The following is a 22124-nucleotide window of genomic DNA, read 5'->3' on the forward strand; positions in this document are numbered from 1 at the left end:
ATCGAGTCCAACCATTAACAGAGCACTGCCAAGCCCACCTTTAAGCCATGTCCCCAAATGCCACATCCACATGTCTTTTGAACACTTCCAGGGGTGGCAACTCCACTGATTTCCTGGGCAGCCTGTTCCAATGCTTGACAACTCTTTTGGGGAAGAAATTTTTCCTAATATCGAGTCTAAAACTCCTCTGGTGCGACTTGAGGCTGCTTCCTCTTATTCTGTCCCTTGCTACCTGGGAGAAGAGACTGACCCCCCACAGGCTACAACCTCCTTTCAGGCTGTTGTAGAGAGAGATAGGGTCCCCCCTGAGCCTCCTCCAGCCTGAACACTCCCAGCTTCCTCAGCTGCTCTTCATAAGACTTGCACTCTGCACCGTACTGTGCAGGTCATCTTAGGTTCCAGCTGACAGAAATGGATTTCCTGTGGAATCCTGTTTCACTTGTTTGAGTTACAATCACTTTTTTCATTTTATTTCACTTGCATCTTCCATTTTATTCTTAGTAGCAGGCACCAGGAATGCAGAAAGGCTGTCTTTTTACTTTACAGTTTGCTAATGCCGTATTAGTGGGACTCCAAAACAAAGTTGAAGGCTCTTGGATGCCACGCTTTGCACAATTCCTGCCTGATGTCCCTTAAGAATGCTGGTCGTGTTGCATTCGGTGTGTCAGTGAGCCTCTTTACAGCCTGTTTGTCCTGGCTGCCAGCTCGCACATGCTGCTGCACAAAGATAAGGGCTGGGGACTGACCCGCTGGGCGGCGGAGCAGCTGGGGTGGAATCTTCCTGGCTCCCAGCCCAGCCGCAGCTCGGCTTTAATTTCAGTGTCAGGGTGGGAGTTCGCTGCCTACTGGGACATAGTTTTCCTGGTGGGAGGCAGAGCAATGGTGTATGTGAGAAATCCTGCCCTATAAAAGTGCATTCCCATGATTTGGGAGATGAGCCCGTAATTTTAATGAATTATTTATGGCTCTAGCTGAAAGCAGCAATTTAACAAAGACACTGGTTTGAGCTCTGGTGGAATTTTTTGATGAATCAGTCCCAGCTGTTTCCACCATGTAGCAAAGCAATTTCAGGCACCAAGAAGGAAATCGGGGCTTTCAGGGACTGGAGCAGCCCAAGTGGAGCAGACGCTTTTTGGGAACTGACAACGCTGACTCAGGAAGCTGTGACGAGAGCAGCAATAGAAGACAAGGATGGAAAAGGCTTACAGCAGATAATCTCCTTGTTGACACTGAAATTTTGTACTGATGGTGGTGAAACTTAGCAGTTTGCCTTTAAAAACAGAAATCCACTTCTTTGCACACTGCAGCTCCCTGTTTTGGAAGTGGAATCTTCTGTATCCTACGAGTTGCCAGATGAAGGGAAGAATAAAGAGGCTGCAGCACAAAGCTGGGTAGGGCTCACTTCTGAAAGTCACCTAGCAATGCAATATGGGCTCTGCTTCTCACATGCCTTTTGGGAGGATGAATCGTGTAGCAGCAGCAGTGTGAGGAACCCACAGTTTTTCTCAAATGCAGAACCTGGGCTGAGCAGTTTTGGTGAAAGTGGCATCACCATTAATGTGCCACATTAACATGAAAATATATTAAAAAAAAATAACCTGGAGGAGAAAGATAAGGTGTTTGCTCAAGTTCTAACAGTGTAATTCACATTCCAGTTTTTTAAGTACTGCACTGTCCTCTCAGCCAAAGCCTTACAAAGCCTCTTCCTATTTGAGGCTGCCTTAAGGCCCAAAAGCTGACAAAATAACACAAATATATGACCACAATCAAGAGTCAAACCACCTTCACTGTAAGATAACAACATTTAATGCAAAAAGCCTTCACACTCTGTGGTTTGGTAGGAACTCGTTCTGCTGGCCTTCCCTTGGGATGACCACAGTCTTCTAGGTCAGTGGTTCACCTTCTACTTCACGCCAGGCAAGTTATTCAGAAAAATATCATAGTAGCTACAATGAGCATTTTACCAGCTGCTGCATCACAGAACACAGATGCAGCTGGAAAGGCAGTTCCTGCTGGGTTAGATAAGATTTTGCCTCAAATATAGCTACACTAACAGAAAACATTGCTGTAATTAGGAGATTGCATGATAAAACTTTCAAGTACTCACTTTCCCTTTACTTTTACACCACATTGTTTTTTATCAGATAAAAGGTTTTGAATGATTACTACAGCAAATAAACAAAAAAAGAACACAGTATTTTGGGGGAGTCATTGTGTTCTCATATCAATCTAAGCCTCTCTGCTACTGCCTGAGTAGCACCAAGTGCCTCAGGGCTTGTACAGCCTCGTCTTTGTACTTTCATTAATACACACAGAATCAATATGCACAGAACAAGAAATAGTGAGCCTGGTGGGGAAAAAAGATCTACTTGTAACTGGTAATATTAATAGAAGCCCACCAAGAACAACAACCAAGAGAACTTTTTAAATTTTCAGTGTAATAATATATTTGTTGGTGCAGCATTTAAATCATCAGATTATGACAACCAGTAATAATTCTCACATCCATCCCCAGCTTGCCAGCAGCACCTTGCTAGCAGCAATTTAGACTGATTTCCTGAGGATCAACGTTCTATGCTGCTGCAAACTCTGATTTTGTAACGCATCTTTCAGATGATTTTAAGCATTTCTGAATAGATATGTACTGGACAACTCAATCCTCAGAACCGGCAATTAATAAGAACATTCTTTAGGGCCCATATTTTATGTCTATACCCTGCAGATGTTTTCCTCTTTGTCAGGTTCAATAAAAAAATTTAGAAGTGTTACATTATGTGATGTTCACAAATTAGCAAATATCCTGACTGAAGTCACCAGCAGGAGGCAAAGTTGCATATTCTGAGTTTACTTTTTAATTTTGTTTTATTTTTAACTACTTTATCCAGTGGTGGCAAAGTGCTTCCTTATTGCTTCAGATCTATCACTTGACTGTGCTCATCAGCTACCTTATGGCTGCATTCCAATAGCCAATAATGTAATTTTGGGACATTTTCTAAAAAAAGTATTCAAAACATAACCTTCTGATTTAGTCAACAGGTGAAAAGCTAAGTAACCAGACTATGGACAGCCTTCAGAGGAAGGTTAGGCCAATCTTAAGAACATGCAGAAATTATTCTGTAATTAAATAATTTCATTCCCAGCTCCATTTTGTGAACCCTCAATTTGTTTAAATCCTGAACTAATAAACTGTCAGTGCACACATGCCTTGGCACCTAAGTTCACACTCTGTTGACTGTAATTTGATTCAGCAGAGGTGTGTCCGTGATTTGGCCGCAGTCCGGGGAGGCGGGATGAGCTGTAAGGCTTCAGCAGGTTGAGTGGAAGACTCCCCCCACTCTGACACCCTGAGCAGCCAGGGTGTTGTACTCTGCCACAGCCTTCTCCGTTTGCAAGACCAACACATCAATCCCGTTCTTCTTCAGATAGTCCACGGTGGATGCTGGAACCTCAGAAGAGAAGAGGAAATGGGAAAAGCAAGTGTTAGATTCTTTTCCCCTTACACTGGAAGGCTTGAAGAACACTGATGCCATTTGTTAAACACCACTTAAGTAACTGCCAATAGCCAAAATAATAATATGCTCCGATATTTCTAAGATTGATTTAATTTTTTATCTTCAATAAAGCTACTTTTATATCTACACATCATATATCTCCTTAGCACACTTTAAAATGCAGTCCTTTCTTGCAAAAATAAATAGAATTGGAGTTAAAGGTATTTAATCTAAATAAAGTATTACTCATCCCACCAGAAAGCTAAAGAGTTGTTTCTCATGAAGTAAAGTCAGCACTTCTGAGCTTTCTGTAGCTAGTTTATCTGCTGAAATGACACCCTGGCAACATTAGTAACAAAAATGCCGAATTATCAAAGTATTCACAGCAGGCTAGAGAGCCAGTTTATCACCCATTGCAAGAGGAGGGGGACTAATGACATACTGAAAAATTCTTGTTTCAGTTGCTCCTGTAGCAGGACATAAACCTGTTTACTGCTCGACATTGACACTAATGCAGAGGAACTCAAATGATGTTTCTCTCAGAGGGACCCCTGACAGGAGCTCAGTCATGCTAATCCTGAATTTAGTGGAGCATCTTCAATTTAATTTTTTTCCCTAATCAGAGAGAGAGGAAAAAAAACCAGCGCTAGTTTATGCTTCTCACAGAACAAAAACCTACCTGCAAAGCCTCATTCATGCCACGGCCAATCACCACAGTTTTAACATCCTTCTTGACGACTTCTTCAAGGTCAGCAGGTTGCACTCCTGGAGAATGCTAAGTGTCAGGGAAGGAAAATAATAGTCTGTTATACTGACAGCATCAACCAGGAAAGCTGTGTCTGTGTGTTCTGAAACTGTTCACAGAGCAGCAGGGTAAATTAGCCATACCAAAATGTAACACAACCCTCTTTTCTGCATACACAGAGGAGGTAAATTAGCTAGAAACTAGAAACTGAAAAAGGTATTTTATATACAGATGAAGCATGACAGTTAATCTATTGATGGCTATATTATAATTCCTTATTAAACAGTCAAAAAAAAAAGATACATTACACATTTCTAAGACATTTATGTCTAACTACTGGCATTTTATAAATATTAACAGTTACAGTGAAATCAATAAATGGCAACATACTGCTGTTTGATTTCAAATTAACAAAATCTTTTTGTAAGAAAGATTGTGGCAAGCCAAAGTGTACTCACGTTAAATACAAAGAGCTCCTCAAATAATTAAAATGATTAAATAATTTTCTTGTTTACTTTGAAAATCCAATTTACCAAAGAGGACTGAAATGTACTGGGTAGCTTCATTTCAGTTAACAGCTTCCATTTCTGCACTATTCTTTATTTTGAGAAAGGAATATTTGAAACAAAACCCCTCCAAGAAGGAAAGAACTTTCATAATACATTAACTGAGTTTTTAAAGACGCACACCCATTTATTCCTAGCACACTTTAAACATATGAATCCATAAATACACCTTCAATAGTAAAATAAAATATTATTATGTCACACTAACTCTCCTGGATTCAGTTTCTCAGTACAACCTGTGGCTAGAATTTGCCCCCTCTTTGGTGTGCACTTCTATTTTAAAACCATAAACACTATTTCTCCCCCCTTTTTTAGTAAAATTCTGAAGTTTTTTAGAGGTCTGAGATGAGTTTATCTGCTTCAAGTGAGAGAAACTCAAGTAAGTAAGCAAGTAAGGCTTGTCAAGCTGAAACAAATGATCTCCTGAAGCCTTCCATGGTAGAGTGCAACTTCCAATGAGTGCATTAAGCTTATTCCACAAGAAAGGCTTTAGCTTGGCTGGTATCTGAAGTTTCAGTAACAGAGATGATTCACCTCTATGGTTCTCCAAGTTCACAGAATCACAGAATACCTCAAGTCAGAAGGGATCCATGAGAATCATTCACAGGACTACCTTAAACGAAACCATATGGACCGTTAGTCTAATATGGCTATTAGTGCTTAGCTACAGAACCTTGCAGGGCCAGTTACACAATTTTCCTGATGAAAGAATGCCATACAAGACAGCAGTGTGACAGCAGAGAAGGAGAGGATGCAATTTATCTCCAGCTAGAGTGTGGGACATGACCAGCACTGCTTGTTTCCCAAACTTCAGTTCCATCTACCTCAGGAAAAACACGCTCAGAGAAAGTAGGCACACTGTAGTACACCGTAAAAAAACACACAGAAAATGCACCTGTTGAATCCTACTGATCAATTTTTTTACACTTCTTCTCAAGTTGGAGATGCAGTCTAGAAAAGCTTAGTTCTATTCTTAATATCTGTTGCCTGCTATTCATTTTAAAAGCAAATCACCTATCTCCTTAGAGCTGCAAGGATAGGACTGACCTACAGCAGGAGCTTTACAGGCAACAAACCCTAAATAGATATTTTTTACTTCCTGATTATATAAAAAAGGATGGCAGAAAACCTACATCTCCAAAGAACCCAACCATATTTTTTCTCCTGCAATTTTAATTTAACAGACTTGTTTATTCTTGTTTCATTTGCAGAACTCTAAAACTTATGGATTTAAAGATTTTATCTGTGACATTAAGATATCGGTTGCTAGAAACTTCCAAAAGAAAGCACAACTTCTTAATGTCAATAAATACTTATAATTTGAAACCAAAGTTTTTCAGTGGTTGGAATGAATATCGATCTGTGACTGAGCTGGAAACTAGTTGGGAACTTTTCAGCTACCCTATCTGTTCTGCTTCTCCAGTCCTGTGCATATAAACCAGGAAAACAATACTGTCAAACAAACAGTGACTCTCACCACATGACCCAGCCCTTTGAACAGCCAGCCAAAACTTAGTTTTTTATAATCAGACCATAAAGGAAATACATTTTAAAAGGTTACATATACAGCTACCTTTCTCTCTGCAAGGTGCAGATATCTTTGCACGACAGCACCACCTTTCTCTTGGCATAAACTTACTCTGCATAAATTGAGCCCTGATGGCTTAAAAAAGTTCTGTTCCCCCAAATACTACAGTTGAAGTTCTGAAACCAAAGGTTCTGCACTTCAGTTGTGTCAAAATGAATTCAACAGAGCTGTATCCTCTGCGTGGATACAGCTGCAGGTGCTGGGTCTAAGCCTTGGCCAGTACACAGTTCTTCTGTGCTTTAACTTTTGCTTTGAAAGCGTGGAACTTTTTTTTTCTAGCCAATTATCTATGCCAGTGCAAGCTCTAATATGGGGAGAATTATCAACATTGAGTTCCTAACGCAATAGATTCAATACTGCTTCTAAATCTGGAACATCAACACTGTTCCATGCACTTTTATACAATTCTGATTGCATTTACAGATAAACTTTAAAAATTACAAGGGCAAGCACTTAGTATAAGGCTTCCAAGAGAAGTCACTGTGTGGTTAGCCAGGCTGAGCTTTTCACACAGAAACTAGTGAATATGACACTGCATCTGCATATTTTTCCTCTGAAATAAGTACAAGAGACCCCAAGGAAAAGGATATAAACTAAACCACATGCATTGTTGTCTTCCAAACATGTAAGGTCAGTGACTCTTGATTTTTTTACTTCTCATAATTTCTTCTCCTATCTCACTCAAGACAACTTTTGTTTAGATGGTCTGAAGAGAGGTTGCTACTGGCATCTTATGACAATTGCCCTCTTAGCCAGGTGCACGATGTTGTTTGAAAGCTCTAAGGTGTGTGATTGTTATTTGGTCAGGGTAGCTGTGAGGACTCATGGCATCAGTTGCTACATCCTGTTGCATGTAGGACACTGTGCATCTGCAGCCCTCTGACCTCTCCACAGTCACCTCCAAAATGTACATTCAGTTCTTACCAGGCGAAGTCTAACGGCTAGATGAAAGAAAAAGGCAACTCGCTGAATTTCTGGCTGGAACTGTTCTCTGGACCATTCTCAGACTCCTGTTTTAAATGCAGGGTAGTAAACAGTGAACTTACATTAGTCCCAGTTTCTCGCCAATCCCATGTCCGGCTTCCTCCCGGCCATACTTTGCAGTCCTTATATGTTGTAGAGCAGCCTTTCACCTTCATCTGACCCCAAGAAAGGGAAGCAATTTCAGGGGAAGACATCACAAAGTTGAAACAAAGTCTGGAAAAAGGATATTTAATATATAACATCAGGCCAACATATGCAGCACGTTAATAAAAACGGAAAATTCTGTCCTTGCCCCAAGGAGCCAGGAAGGAAACACTATTACAGACTTCATCCACGTGACTTTGTGACAACAGACTTGAACTGAGGATCAGCAGATTTGTTGAATTACCAGTCCTCTTGGGGATTTGGTGCAGGATTTTGTGCAAATCATTTTATGTGCTAAATCTGTACAAGTACTCGGTATTCAACTTTTAAAACTATCAACAGGGATCAAGTGCCAGAATATCCTCTCACATCTGGGTTTTAATCTTCTCCCTAAAATGTACAATGAAGATGATAATAATTTCCTAAAATATCTGAGATCTACACTATTACTTTGGCTGCTTCACTAAAGTGGCAAATGAGGCTAAAAAGAAATGCCAAACAAACAAACAAACCCAACAGAAAAGCCATGAACCAAACAGTGGCACTGCCATACTGCTACAGCAAACAAGACTTCCAGGGGTGTAAAGGAGTCAAACCTTCTCTCCCCCATCCCTCCTGACAGAGGGCAAGTCTCCCACAATAGTTATACATCCAAATAGCAACTTGTCTAATTGTTTGACCTCAATCTTCATTGTTTCAACTTAAACCCATTGTTTCTAAATTTTTCTGTTGGGGACAAGTAAAACAGCTTAATTTTTGTCTTTTTCACCATTTTTTTTTGTTTTCTTGAAGATTTCACTCAGTTTTTTTTCCCCCTCATTTAGATCAAATAAACTTCCCTTCAGTCATGTTTTCTAAATCTCTGCTTATTTCCTCCTTTTTTTCTGTGGCATCCAGCAACTGGTATGCATCTTTCTTTGATGTCTATTGCCTGGAACTAGACAGACCCTTATTGGTGCCGCTATAGACCAACTGCTTTTTGGTGTGTGCCGCAGCAATGTTTGGATCTGCTGTCACAGGCACTGCTGGGCACCACCAGGGCAGGGGCTCTGCCTCACAAAGTACTGTGTTATCTCTCTGTGTTATCTCTCGGTGTTATCTCACCGCGGAAGCTTTCACCCTCCTCACAGTCCCTCATGTTACTGCAGTCCGATTGCTGGTGTGATTCGGGCAGTAGAGGAAAAGAGAGGAATCAAGGGGTGATGATGTACCCTGGAAGTGTGTTAGACTAGCATGGCAGTCCACTGACACATCTCAGGGGTAGAGTCACCTTTCCGCCCTTCCAGTTCACCTGGTCTGAAATCTGCATTATGAAGAAAACTGGATGTTTCTGCAGTAAAAAGAGGCTCCACCTCTGGCTAATCCAGAAAATCTCTGTGGCAGATCCTTCCAGATACACAGATTTTCATCCTTTACTTTTGAGTTGTTTAAATTTACCAGGAATTGAATTGTGTAAATTCATCATAGGAACCCTGGTGGCACAGATTAAAGGCACTGCCCTTGCAAAAGAGAAATCTTTGGATGACCAGGCTTCCAGTCCTCCTGGAAGCCACCCTTCCCATCTTGCACGTGCTACAACAGACACAGCACAGCTAGATGGGACATGCTCTCCTCAGATTGCCAGGAGCAGGTCTCAGTATCCGCCTAAAACATTGCACGAAGGAAAAAAGGCATTACTTTGGATCCAGCATAGGACTGAGTTTGCCAGAGGTGCTTCTCACACAGGATAGTGGGGCGATTCTTTTCCTTCTCATTCCTGTGTGACGTTTGTGGCACATATGTCCTGCTGAACAGGAAGCCAGGCAAGAAGCTACAGGGAACAGGAACTTGCTTGGATTCATATATCCTAGATTCTCTCATCACACATCCATGATGCAAGGGATTCAAACAAAGGCTTGTATGACTCTTTTTCCAAAAGTCTGCCTGAAGGGAGATTGTAGCTGAAGAAATAACCAGCAGTAGTCCCAACAAAATGAAATTGAAGAGTAAAGGTGGAACAAACCCCCCAGAACCTGGCTCTGAAGAATGAAAATAATTTTTGAGTATACTACTTTTGAGAGGAAATGGTGGAATTAGACCTGGAGGTTGGACAGAGGTGAATGAACGATAAAATGATGAGGAATATCAGCTTCCCTAATCCAAACAGTACTACAAGACTGGAACTGTGCAATCAAACAGGCACAAACTGCAAATGGGAGAGCAAAGATTCCATGCTATCTTTTCCAAAGAGCACAGAAATAAGTAAGTAGCAGAAATGAAGAAACAAAATTTACATGGCATAAATACAAATTGATAATCTAAAACTATTTCCCATAATACTGCCAGAGAATATCAGTAAGGGCAGGCTATTTGAATAAATATGAGTATCTTAGACTAGAGTAAATAAGAATGAACTTATTGACAAGAACTTTGGACGTTCTTTGAGGCAGGGCATGGTCCAATCACCAAGGAGTAGGAAAATAGTTCTCAGACAAATTATTTTTTTAAATTACTGACTGTGAGAAATGTACAGTATAAAAACATATAGTAACACTTAAAATAAAAGAGACCTTGCTTGAACTAAATGACTTGAAAGTACAACCTAAAATAGCAATTTCTGTAAACTGCAGTAGTTGAAACACAAAGAGACAAGGAGGAGAAAATGGTTCAGGGCTCTGTAAGCAAAGTCATGAAAGTTTAAAAGCATCAGAAATAAGGGAAGCAGAACTTAAAACGAGGCAAAATCCAAGTTTATGCCAGGAGACTATAGTGAAAGAGAGAAATGAAGCAGTGGCTAAGGATGGCAGAAGACAAAAGTAGCTGAGAACGAAATGGAAGAAACTTGAGATTGAAGTGCAGTTGTGCAAGCGGGTGGATTTTGAGATTGCCAGCACACCTGTCTTCTGTCCCAGAGCAGCACCCACCAATGATAAAGAGAATAAAAGAGGTGAACAAGGGCAGTGCACCTGATAATATTTTATTGAGACACTGCAGAAGGAAAGAAATGTTTCATAAAATCCAAAGGGCAACCCGAGACCAAGGAAGATAAAAGTGAAAGAGAAAATTGGTGTAAGTAAAATTTTGGGCAGAACAAACCCCTGTAAGGAATCAGAAGACAATGTGGTTCTCCAGCACTGCCTGGGAACAGGGTTAGGAGGTAGAGGTGAGAGAATTCCCATTCCAGGGGATACAGCAGCTGGAGAGGCAGGTCAGGATTAAAAACAGACAGCAGAAAGGCAAGTACAAAGGCTGGGAGAAATTTAAGCGAGCTGAGTAGGGAGGGGGAAGATCTCAAGTTTATAAAGGAGGAAAACATATTTTGGGAATTCGGCAATCCCACTTCGCCGGGGAGTCTGGTCAAGACGAATTAATCGGGGAGGTCACGGTGGAAGGGGGACGCTGGTAAGAAAAGGTGGGGATGGCACTTTGGGAACAAAGTGGGGAGAAGAAGGAGGCGAGGACAGAGAACCCAGGGAAGCACCACGGAATGGGAGCGGGAAAAGGGAGAAGGGAGGGTACAGCTCTGGAACCCCTCGAAACATAGCCTTGCGTAACGGGGCACAAGGACCGGGACCAGGACCCGGATCAGGACCACGATCGGGGCTGGGATCAGGACGGGGACTGGGATGAGGACCGGTACCGTGACAAGGCTCAGGCTCAGCCCAGGACCGGAGTCTCCCTGCCCTCGCTCCCTGCCGCCCCTCACGCCGAGCTCCCTGACGCGCCGCACTCACCGCCCCGAGCGCGCGGCCCCTTTGCCCCGGCGCGCACCGCCTCCACCCCGCCCCCGCGGGGCGGGGGCGGGGCCTCCCAGCTACCGCCCTCTCATTGGCCAGCGCTCCCCACCCTCCCCGCCTCCACCCGCTCCGATTGGTCGGCCCTGCGGTCCGTCCCCGCCCCGCCCCGCCTTGTTTTCATTCCCCCGCGCCGCGCGCGGCGGAGGGGAGCTGGCTCGCGCCGCTCTGGCCGCCGCCCCCTGCCCTCCCCTGCCTTCGCCGTGCTCCCGGTGCATTGTGGGATAGTGGCGGCCCGGCCCGGCAGCGCCCCCTCCTCCCTCCCCCTCCCCAGCTCCTTCTCCATCCCCAGGTCCAAGATGGCGGCGGCGGCGGCGGCTCCTCCGGCCCCATCCCCGCCGCCCCCTGCCCCGGCGGGCCCGCGGTGCCCGGGCTCCTGGCCCAACTTTGCCGTCGTCTGCTCCTTCCTCGAGCGCTACGGGGCCCTGCTGGACCTGCCCGAGCTGCCCTTCCCCGAGCTGGAGCGCGTCCTGCAACCGCCGCAGGAGCCCGGAGACCAGGGTGAGCGACCCCGACACGTCCCCCGGCCCGCCCAGCCCGGGCCGGCCGGCTGAGGGGGGCCCAGGGGGCGGGGGGGGGGCCGGGGCTGTTCCCCCCCCGCCTCCTCCCGGCCCCGGGGGTGGAGCGCGCCGAGGGAGAGGAGGGGCCTGGGATTCCCGGGGGGAGGGGAGCCCTCGCTCTCTGCTTTTTTTTAGGGGGGAGCAGCTATTTGTTGGGGGGGGGCGGCCTATGGCAGGGCACGGGAAGGAGCAGGGGCACCTCGCCCGTCCCCTCTCCTCGCTCTCAGTGCCGCCTGTGACCCCCCCTCCGTCCCTCCCCCCCCGACGCTTCCCTGGGTTCGTTCTCGAGCTCTGTGCGGGTGGGACTCCTTGCAGAAAGGAGGGATAAGCTGAAATAACTATTTTCGTTCAGCTTGGCGCTGGCAGCCGCTCTCTCTTCCATCTCCTCCCTTCCCCCCAGCTTGGGGGGTCGCTTCACAACCCCCCTCCCCCATATATCTTATATATTTAATGTATCTGTCTGTTTTTGCTTGTCGGCCGAAACAAGGAGGGAACACACGCACAGACACACACACGAGGGAATGTCCTGATCCCCACTGACCTCCCCCCCCGCCCCTTTCCTCTCTGTGTATGTGGGATGAGGAATGGGGGGCGCGGGGAGGCCCGGAGCCCCCCCCGGCTGCTGCTGTGGGCCGTCTCCTCCCCACAAACACAGCCAGCCATTGTGTGCCACCTCCATCCCTCTCCTCTCCCCCCTCCTCCCTCATCCCCTCTGTAGTTGCGGGGGGGATAAGCTGTGGCTGCTCCCCCGCCGCCACCTGAGACGTGCGAGGTGGAGGGATGGGTTGTGCACTCCGCCGTTTGCTTTCAAGCTGCTCCTCCTCTCCCCTCCTCTCTCCAGAAGCAGGTTTGGTTGCCTGACTCTCTTTAATTCCAGCTCCCCGCGATGGATGCGGGAGGGCCTGGGCCGAGAGATCAGCCCGGGGAAGGAGGGCTGTATTGGAGGCAGCCGTAGAAATACGGAGGGGAGGGAGCTTGTTGCTCTTGATCTCTTGTCTCTGTTATTCGCTTGGTTGTTGCCTCTGCACTCTTGCCACATAGGGAGACCATGGAGCCCACGGCGCATGCCCGGCAAGGCCCCTTGGAAACTTCCTGCTGCTGGAGGAGCCCAGCTCGGGGCTGTTTTTGGTCCAACAGACCCTGCTTTTCCCCCAGAAGGCACCCGCTCTCGCCTCCTTCCCTCCAAACCCACCCTATCTGGGGCGTGTGCCATTAAATCGGCGTGTAGGTGTTTCCTCTCGTAAAGGAAGTTGCTTTCTGCCAAGTGCAGATGTCCTGCCTGTGGGTTCACAGCATCAACTGCTGAAAGAGAATGAAATGAGATTAATGTATTTTCTCCTCGTGTTGTCTGGTGCCTAGTCAATATGAAAAAAAAAGACAGCTGAAATCTGCAAACTTCTTAAAACAGGGTTAACTTTCTGGGAAGTATGTGTTTATATTCAGTTCCCCACCACTCCTGTACCTCTTATGTTATATAAAGGACTCATTAGAAAAAACGTTGTTTTGTCAAACTGTTGCAAAACGTATTCGTAAAAATCACCAACGCACTTAAAAGTTTGAATATTCAACAAAAATAATCCTTTTAAAGTAACGCCTATAAAGAAAACTAATGCTTTTACTGTGACACGATGTCAGTGGGTGTGCAATAGTAATTTTCTTGTGTGAAATGCAGAAAAAATTAAAATGAAAGGATGAGATAGTAACCTGTGTTCTGAGTGTATATACCTTTGATTAAACAAAAAATAAAGTCCTGATGACTTTTAATTGCATGATGGATGGCAGGGATTGTCAATAGGATAATGTTTACTGCATAACTCTCTTCTGAAAAGGTTTTGAATTATTTGTGGAGTTTGCATTATGGATTGATTTGGTAGTTGCCAAGTTTTTAAACTCTTCTCTGTTTGTTTTTTCCCTTCCTGTTTGGCAGAGGGCGGGTTATTCCCCCTTCCCCCTCCCCCCCCAAAATGGGAGGAGACGCAGCTTCTGAAAATATACTCTCTGAAGTGCTGGGTTTTTTTACTTGTGTCTGGTGTAGATGATGTGTTTGGTTGCATTTTCTCATCTCTAAGAAAGAAAGTGTGGAGGTGTGAAAAACAAACTTGTATGATTCTTGATACTTTGTGTGGTGACTGGTGTGACAGGGGTTTTCTTTTCCTTTGATACAACTGGCTCCTTGGGCTTGGTCTGTGGTGCTGGTACCTGTTACCTGGAGTATTTTGTGCTCTTGCAAAAACAACTGCAGTTACTAGATTTTTCCTACATGATTTTTACTTCAAGTAATCAAGGTGGTGTTTTTAAGGGTACAAGTCATAAAGTTGCTAAACCTAGATTGAAAATTGAAGTGGCTCTTTTATTTCTGAATGTCTATTATTTACCAACTGTATGTAGTTTTCCTCGGAATGCCAAAGGGATTTTGATTTCAGTTATATATAGTTAGTTTCACTTTTGATACCAGCATTGCTTGACAGTAGATTTACAATGGCAGTAATACATAACAAAATCTAAGGAAATAGCTACACAATCCCAAAGTACTGGGTTTTTTTCCTGAATTTCTTAAAAACTGGAGCAAGTTTTAAATCTCAACTGCCACATAACAGCTATTTATAACTCCTCTCCATATTAATTTTGCAATCAAGAAAAGGAATCAATAGCTTAGGGGTTGTTTTAGTTATCTTTAAAACTGTTCTGATTCTCAGCAGTTGTAATTTTAATTTTTTTTTTAAAGTTTTGTTTGTAGTTGTTTTTTTTTTTTATCTTTTAAGCATGGCCTATATTGTCTTGTCTGAAGAGTTTCTCTTGGGAGATGCCAGCAGAAGTTATTTCCTTTATATTAGGAGCCCCAAGGAGAACTCAGGGCTTAAGTTTGAATGTTGTTCAGTAGTTGTATAACAGTCATATTTTCTTCCCTGTTAATAATTAGAACAAAGAACTTGTTCCTTATTAAGGCAACAAGCTACAACCTTCCCTCACAGGAAGGGATGCTGAGCAGATGTTGACAGCTAGGAAGCTATCAGTTATTTCTTAGAGGGATTTTAGATTTTTTTTTAGTGCTTGGACAGCACTTAAAGTTTGCTGTATTGCCTCTCCTAGCTGAGAATTTCAAGACAAATAGTAAGGACAGCAGCACTTGGGTATGAATAGTTTTCAAAAGTAGTCTGACTAGTTTAGATACCAAATTAACCTGAATTAGTAGCAGGCTAGATGTTTTAACCGTGTGTACACAGGTATGGTCTTAAAGTGCACAAACCAATTTAAACTGTTCTTTGGGATTTAGTGGGTAACATAAAACATACTTGAATAGGAAAGTAAGAATGTGTGGTGTTGATTTCACCCATTGCTTTTTAATAGTGGGATAAACTGGTAGCCCTGGAAATAGTCTTCTTACAAAGGCTGTATGATAAAACAGCTCAACTTTTCCAGCTGGTGGCTCATTTGAAAGTTGTACCTATTCAAACAAAGTAATAAGACCTGTAATCTTATAAAATCTGATGAAGATTTTATTTTATGACGAATAATTATCTTGCCTTTATGAATGCTTAGTTTTAAGTACAATGTCGTGACTTGGGTTGGAATTATGACAAACTTCTTGGGAAGGAGTGAAGTTGAGTGTCTGTCAAGATGGTTAACAGTGTTAACTCACAAAATTCGCTAGTTTATGTGCCTCAAAAACTAAATGGTTTCTTGTAGGTTTTATTAAAAAGCCATGTTTTAACCCCAGTCAGCAACTCAGCCCCACTCAGCTGCTTGTTGACTCCCCTGGTGGGATGGGGGAGAGAATTAGAAGGGTGAAAGTGAGAAAACCAGTGGGCTGAGATAAAGACAGTTTAATAGGGAAACCAATATGAGGAATTTATTCACCCCAGCCCACTGGCAGGCAGATGTTCAGCCATCTCCAAGACAGCAGGGCTCCATCATGCGTATGGGTGACTTGGGAAGACCAATGCCATCACTCCCAGTGTTGCTGTCTTCCTTGTTCTTCCCTCAGCTTTTATTGCTGAGGATGACTCCATATCATCTGGGATATCCCTTGGGTCAGTTGGGGTCAGTTGTCCTGACTGTGTCCCCTCCCAGCTCCTTGTGTGCATCCAGCCTCCTTGATGGTGGGGAGGGACAAGGAGCAGAAAAGGCCTTGGCTCTATGTAAGCTCAGCAATAACAAAAGCATCCTGGTGTTCACTGGCACAGGTTGCCCAGAGAAGCTGTGGCTGCCCCATCCTTGGAAGTGTTCAAGGCCAGGTTGGATGGGGCTATGAACAACGTCTGGTCTAGTGGAAGGTGTCCCTGCCCATGTCAGAGGGGTTGGAACAAAGCGATCCTTAAGGCTTCTTCTAGCCCAAACCATTCTAGGATTATCGACACTGTTGTGAGCACAGATCCAAAGCACAGCCCCATACTGGCTACTATGAAGAAAATTAACTCTATCCCCTCAAAATCTAGCACAGCAACCCAAAATATGATCTTAACTGGAACTTCTGAGGGCTGGGAGATGTCATTACAACCATATTACTGTACTTCCAGGTGTAAAACTGAGCTAACGATATAGACCATCCTGCAGTGTGCCATGGTGTTGCATCTCCTTTGAGTCTGCTTGCTTCCAAAGGCAAAGCTGCAAACTGGAACAAATCATCACAGAAAACCAATACTTGTTCTCCTTGTTCTAACAAATATACTCTCTCTGTTTTATTTTTTTTCCCCTGAGAGTTTTTACTTGTAGCAGAAGAGCAATTGCAAATTTAAATGGTAAATATGTGGTAGAGAGGAGCAAGAACTATATCTGTATTTGGGACTGTGTTTAAGGAACCATGATATCAAGTCACAACCTTCTTTGTGTTGGTAAATAGCTTGAGAATCAGTATAAATGTTAATTAAGCACTTGGTCTCTTGTGAATGAAAATATTAGTAGAATGTTAGCTTGCACAACAGAGATCTAATTTTACACATGACTACGCAAAACACTCACTGGTTTGCCAGGTTCCCTGGTGTATGAATGGGGGAACCTCTCCCGGAGGTGAATGGCGTCTTCCAAAGTGTGCTAGACTGCATTAGCTCATTGATTTTTTTTTTTGCAGGCTTTTCTTAGCAGAGTGGGGTTTGGTTTCTTCTTCATTGAAATGGTAACAAGTACACATGCTTTGTGTATTCTGTCAGCAAAATTGCATCAGAATCTTGCTGGTAAAGATCATGCTAAAGGTGGTCTTGAAAACAGCAAGTGTGTTTGGTGTGGGTTTCCAGTCTGGAGCATTCTCCTGTATTCTCACTGCAGCTCAAACTTCTTTATCACCTTTGATGCCTGGCAGTCACCCCGATAGACTGACCCAGCCTAGAAGTTTGTTGCTTAAATACAGCATGAATGTGTTGTGTTTGTTTGGAGTCTGATAATAAGAACAGTCTTCACGTGCTGGCTGGGTTTTAAGTGATGTAAGGAAAGACATGGTGAGGTGCAGATGCCTGATAGGAGGTTCATTTTTCTAAATCTTTTCTCCCCTTTTCTGTCTTTATAGTGGGAGTCAAGGTTAATGGCAGGCAGCTTACGGAAAATCTGTGCAAGCCATTTAAAGTTTCTTTAATTTTTTTTTCAGTAGACAATACCTGATACTACAGTGTAGACCTGAAAAAAAGTCTTTGGAGCTACCATGCTTCAAAGCAGTAAGTTATATTTCATAAGCTGCTGTATTTTTCCTAAATCTTCTAGATACATAACACCTTTATTAAAATTAATTTGGATGCTGAATTAATTTGTTTTCAGTAGGTTATGCCTGGTTGTTTTTTTATTGTCATTCCAGTTCCTCTGGAGAGCTATGCAACATTAAGCTTAAAAGTTCTTACCATTGTCTGAAGAAATTAACAATTAATGTTTGCTTAAACTGCTGTTGAATATCTGTATGGGAGAAAGATACCTGAAACTTTGTAGCTGTTTAAGACAGCAAGCAAAAGCTAAATATATCTAACGACAAGGAGTTTGACAGACTTTCAAGCTCAAGATTAGGTATGTTCCTAATGAAAAAGGTAGTGAAATGGTGCTCTGTTAATGTGATTGATTTTTCTTGTATTTAGTGTTTGATATCAAGCATGTTTGTGTACTATTGATCGGAAGTTATGGGGTTTGATGTGACTCTTAGGTAAAGTCAGGATACATTGCAGTAACTTGTAATATCCGCAGTAGATTGGTTAGTATTGAAAGTAGGTGATAATGTGATATGGAAGTACTGTCAAACACTGCTTCACTTAAAATTTAATAGTTCATACGTGAGACTTGTACATGAGACTTATTATCTGATCTCAATGTAGAAAGATTAGTTCATGTGATGTCCTCTTAGGTAAATGATCAAATTCTGACATATAACATTGGTTGTGTCTGTAATGCTGGATGAGTTGAGTTTATTCACACATCATATATTGCTCCATCTTCTTCATTAAGCATATTAAGTGTGTGGCTATATCGATATTATAAGGCTGCTTCTGCCATAAAGCTGTATCAGCTAGTCAGAGGTAGCACTTTTTCGTCTGCTCTGCAGGTCTGAGTGTTCTTTCATGTGTTTTCACACCCTTAGTGAGTAAGAAATTAAACTGCTGTTTCGAATCAGTCAGGTAGTTACCACCTGAACAGAGGCTGACCTGACTGTGTATGTGTGGAATATAAGTAGATCTTTGCTTTTCTGCTGCACCTGGGGACTGAACCAAAACATTTATATCAGAGGCATTAATCCACCACCCGTTAGTAAAATGCTGCATCTTTAACTTAGTAACTAACTATAGGAAAATAAAAGCATAGCTAGTAAACTTTAGAACTTGATGTATTACTTCTGTGCTTGTTTCATTTTTGAGTCTGATAGACGTTCTACAGTCATGTTTCTACCATCAAATTGACTCATTTTTTGAAGATAGACTCCAGTGACTTGGAGCTGATGTTCTCAAACAGCGTAATGGTGTTAAATTCCGAGAAAATAAGTAGCAGGGGATCATTCTTGACTGAGTTCATGGCAAGTAAGTCTTTAATGCAGAATTAACTCTTCTTGTCTACACTTTAGTCATGGTAGATTAATCTGACTTTAGGTCAGCATGCTGTATCCACGTACACTTTTCAGTTATTCATTTAGGAAGTTAAGTTTACCTTGGAATTAATTATTTCATAATAAGAGTATGGATGCATATCTTTGTTTTACCTATTCCTGTTTTGTTAGTTTTTCCATGGGGAGACTTCATACCTTTGTGTATTGAGCTGGCATGTCAGCTCATCCAAGTGTGCTCTCATATTTAAGTTGTCAGTGCCCATTTTAACTAGACTCCACATCTCGTGATCCAACCTAGAAGACAAGAAAACACTACTTCTGGGAGAGAAGCAGTTCTGTCTCTTTCCAGTAACACTGCCCTTCTGAAGGAGATGGCAAAATGCCATATGGAATGGAAAAGAAGGAACTTGGGACTCTGCTTTCCAGGTACCTATGAGCCACAAGATATCTGAAGCCCCCTCCCAAAACTCAGCCTTCCTTGAGATTGTGCAGGTTCTGTTGGACCATGTGTCTCCAAGGAAGAGCAGTATGCTTTCAGTAGGCAGCCTTATTGAACTCCAGCACAGTTTGGATGGTACAGAACTGGAGGAAAAGCTTCTGATATTACTTCCAAGTCAGAGTCTTAAGGCTTATTTCAGGACAAGTGTATAAGAACCAGGAATATTGATGGAAATTCTTCTGGCCAGTGCAAGATGATGTTCAGTGAAAGAAGCACCTTGGCAACACTGTACTGTGGTATATTTGTATGGAAGAACTCTTCATGGAATAAACATCAAGTGAGCTGTGAGTTGACACCATCATCACATGTAAACTGGAAGTTATGTTTTGTCCAGTGATCCATCCACACTGCACCTTGTTCTTGGCCCTGGCCAACTTCAGAGGTCTGCAGAAGCTGTAAGAGTTTCTCAAAATACTCTCCCTGCACCCATGTTTGTAACTCAGTGGCTTCCTGAGTTTTCTTTGCTTACCATGAACTTTTTTCTCTTGTTTGGGATTACTTCAAGTTAGTATTGTCTAGTGTAAGAACAGTTAGCTGATACACATGTGGAATTATTACTGCCCACTGCTAGGTGCACACACTTCTCAGCTCATCCTAAAGCTGACATTTATATTGCAGAACCAGAGAATGGATATGGTTGGAAGGGACCACAGTGGGTCATCTCATCCAACTTCTCTGCTGAAACAGGTTAATCCTAGAGCATATGGCACAGGATTGCATCCAGACAGTTCCTGAGTATCTCCAGTGAGGGAGACTCCACAACCTCTCTGGGCAGTCTGTTCCATTGTGTTCCAGCACAGTAAAGAAGTTCTTCCTTATGCACAGGTGGAATTTCCTCTGCATCAATTTCTGCCTGTTGCCTCTTGTTCTATTGGTCAGCACCACAGAGAAGAGCCTGGACCCATCCTTTTGCACCCTCCCTTTGGATACTTATTTACATGGATAGAATCCCCTGTCAGTTGTCTCTTCCTGAGGCTGAACGGGCCCAGCTCCCTCAGCCTTTCCTTGTAAGGGAGATGCTCCAGTCACCCAGTCATCCTCGTTGCCCTCCACTGGGCCCCTTCCAGGAGCTCCATGTCTCTCCTTACTGAGGAGTCCAGGACTGAACTGGCAAGAAGAGGCAGATGATGGGAAGATAAGTAGCTATCCTGATGAAGAATATTTTGGCTGTGTGCTCACTGCTGCCTCAAAGCCAGTTGTCTTGCAGTTCTTTGAAAGTGTCCATTTTATCATCAAGATCTCTTTCTGGACTGGAACACTTCCTAGTAGTACTGCTGTGTTCCTTCAGGTTAATGGCTGTTGGGAGTGGATAGAGGTATTCAGGACTTCATGTCTATCTGCCCTAGTTGGGACAAGTGTCCTCTGGTATCCTCACAGGACAATCCCTGCAGTGCTCCTCTGGGAGGAAATGCAGGTGTATGGCTGGTGGGAGAGCTGAACTTGCGTTCTGGGAGTGTCTCCTGGTGTAGGCAGTCTGCACTGGGACTGCAGTATGCACTGTGGAGGTGGCCCATCCCACAGCAGGGAAACTGCCAGGCGGGCTGCAGCAGAGCCACTCTTGTGCTGCAGCCTCTTCATCACTCCCTACTTGAGCACTGATGATGGGGCAGAGCAGTGCCTCGATAGCTTTGGCTGTCAGTGTTAGATGGCTGGCTGTTGATGTTTTTTGAGTTTGGTAAAGTCATCTGCTTGGTTCCAAATGTTTAAACCGTTGAGCAATAATAAAACTCATAAAAGGTGTGAATATTTTTTGTTTTGTCCAGCCTTGCATTTGTGGGATAGCAAGGTCTATGGCTGTTCATAACACTAAGGTGATCTTTCCACCCTATTTCATTACTCTTTCTTTTCTCCCCTTTCCTCCCTAAATCAATGAACTTTCCTTTGCTGCAACTGGTCTACAAACCTCAACAAACATTTTAGCATTAACCAGTATTTCTTAGTAGCCTCTAGCATTTGTCAGTCTGTCATATGCAGTTTGCTGTCATCCTGGTACAGTTATTTCTCTCCCCAAGAGCCAAACAAAGCTCTTAAATCTCAAGCAGCAGAGATTTTCTCAGAACTACAGTAGAAATTGTGACCATGTCGATGTCTGTAGTGGTCTGGGGAAAACAAACAATTTCTGTAAGTGAGCGAAGGCCTGTTTCTCAAGACTCTTGTGTTCCAGCAGCTGTGTTTTAGTATTCAATTTCTTTCCATTATGATCATTTAGATCTTTTAGTACATTGGAGAAAAATGCCGCTTACCCTTGAACTCAAAGGCTTGGTTGATATTTGAAGAATGGATAGCAAGTAGGTTGTACCTCACCTTGAAAATCCTCTTTTCCAGGAAAATAGTGGTTATCAGCATGAAGCTCTGCAGTTTTTTTGGTTGTCTAGGGCTATACCATTTTCCTGTTCTAGCAGTTGTCCTGAACCAGTAGTATGCTCAGTGAAGCTGGTTGTTTAAGTTTGTGTAGGACTAAACACTTTATTTCCTATTCCACTTAGTGTCCCTCTGGTACTGCCCTGGCTATTTTCCAACTTCTCTACAGCTATCTAGGAGCACAAGTGCCAGGGCATGTTTATTGCCTCTTAGTATTAATGACTACCAGGATTATAAAGGTTTCCTCCTGAGAACGAACTGCAATAGTTCACAAAAGCCATATTAATTACTGGATGATAAAGTGTGGAAATTTTAGTTTGATCCCAGAGCTTGCAGTGTGGTGTTCTTGTAGTTATCAACAATACATTGCAGTAAAGCATCCAAGGTAGAGAGCTGTGTGGTGG

At 43.3% G+C, this 22124-nt stretch overlaps 2 protein-coding genes across 3 annotated transcripts in view; one reads left to right on the top strand and one right to left on the bottom strand.

Moving 5' to 3' along the window:
• Nucleotides 1-1783: 1783 nt before the first annotated feature.
• Nucleotides 1784-11283, bottom strand: AAMDC (adipogenesis associated Mth938 domain containing). Of its 2 annotated transcripts, none has more exons than XM_017830181.1 (4): nt 11232-11283; nt 7437-7587; nt 4171-4266; nt 1784-3446 (listed from the first exon to the last, which is right to left on the bottom strand). In XM_017830181.1, the coding sequence occupies exons 2-4, from the start codon at nt 7566-7568 to the stop codon at nt 3306-3308; spliced, it is 369 nt and encodes a 122-aa protein (XP_017685670.1). In that variant the 5' UTR covers nt 7569-7587; nt 11232-11283; the 3' UTR covers nt 1784-3305. The 2 variants fall into 2 exon arrangements, with proteins under 2 accessions (XP_017685670.1, XP_017685669.1); XM_017830180.1 differs by having other exon boundaries at nt 11138-11248.
• A 297-nt stretch (nt 11284-11580) lies between these two features.
• RSF1 (remodeling and spacing factor 1) overlaps nt 11581-22124 on the top strand; it is a 63956-nt gene continuing 53412 nt past the window's right edge. The window contains exon 1 of the mRNA XM_017830086.1: nt 11581-11792. Coding sequence (XP_017685575.1) covers nt 11591-11792 — 202 coding nt within the window. The 5' untranslated portion in view covers nt 11581-11590. The remainder of the gene's footprint in view (nt 11793-22124) is intronic.

Source organism: Lepidothrix coronata, unplaced genomic scaffold (assembly GCF_001604755.1).
Source record: "Lepidothrix coronata isolate B3197 unplaced genomic scaffold, Lepidothrix_coronata-1.0 Scaffold174, whole genome shotgun sequence".
In the NCBI taxonomy this organism is placed as follows: domain Eukaryota; kingdom Metazoa; phylum Chordata; class Aves; order Passeriformes; family Pipridae; genus Lepidothrix; species Lepidothrix coronata.

Bases quoted from the DNA above. Each gene is read 5' to 3' on its own strand.
- AAMDC (XM_017830181.1), bottom strand. From the start codon at position 7,568: ATGTCTTCCCCTGAAATTGCTTCCCTTTCTTGGGGTCAGATGAAGGTG. The intron at 4,267-7,436 runs GTAAGTTCACTG...CCTGACACTTAG, and splicing joins GGCGAGAAACTGGGACTAAT to CATTCTCCAGGAGTGCAACC. The intron at 3,447-4,170 runs GTAGGTTTTTGT...TTCTCTTCTGAG, and splicing joins GCATGAATGAGGCTTTGCAG to GTTCCAGCATCCACCGTGGA.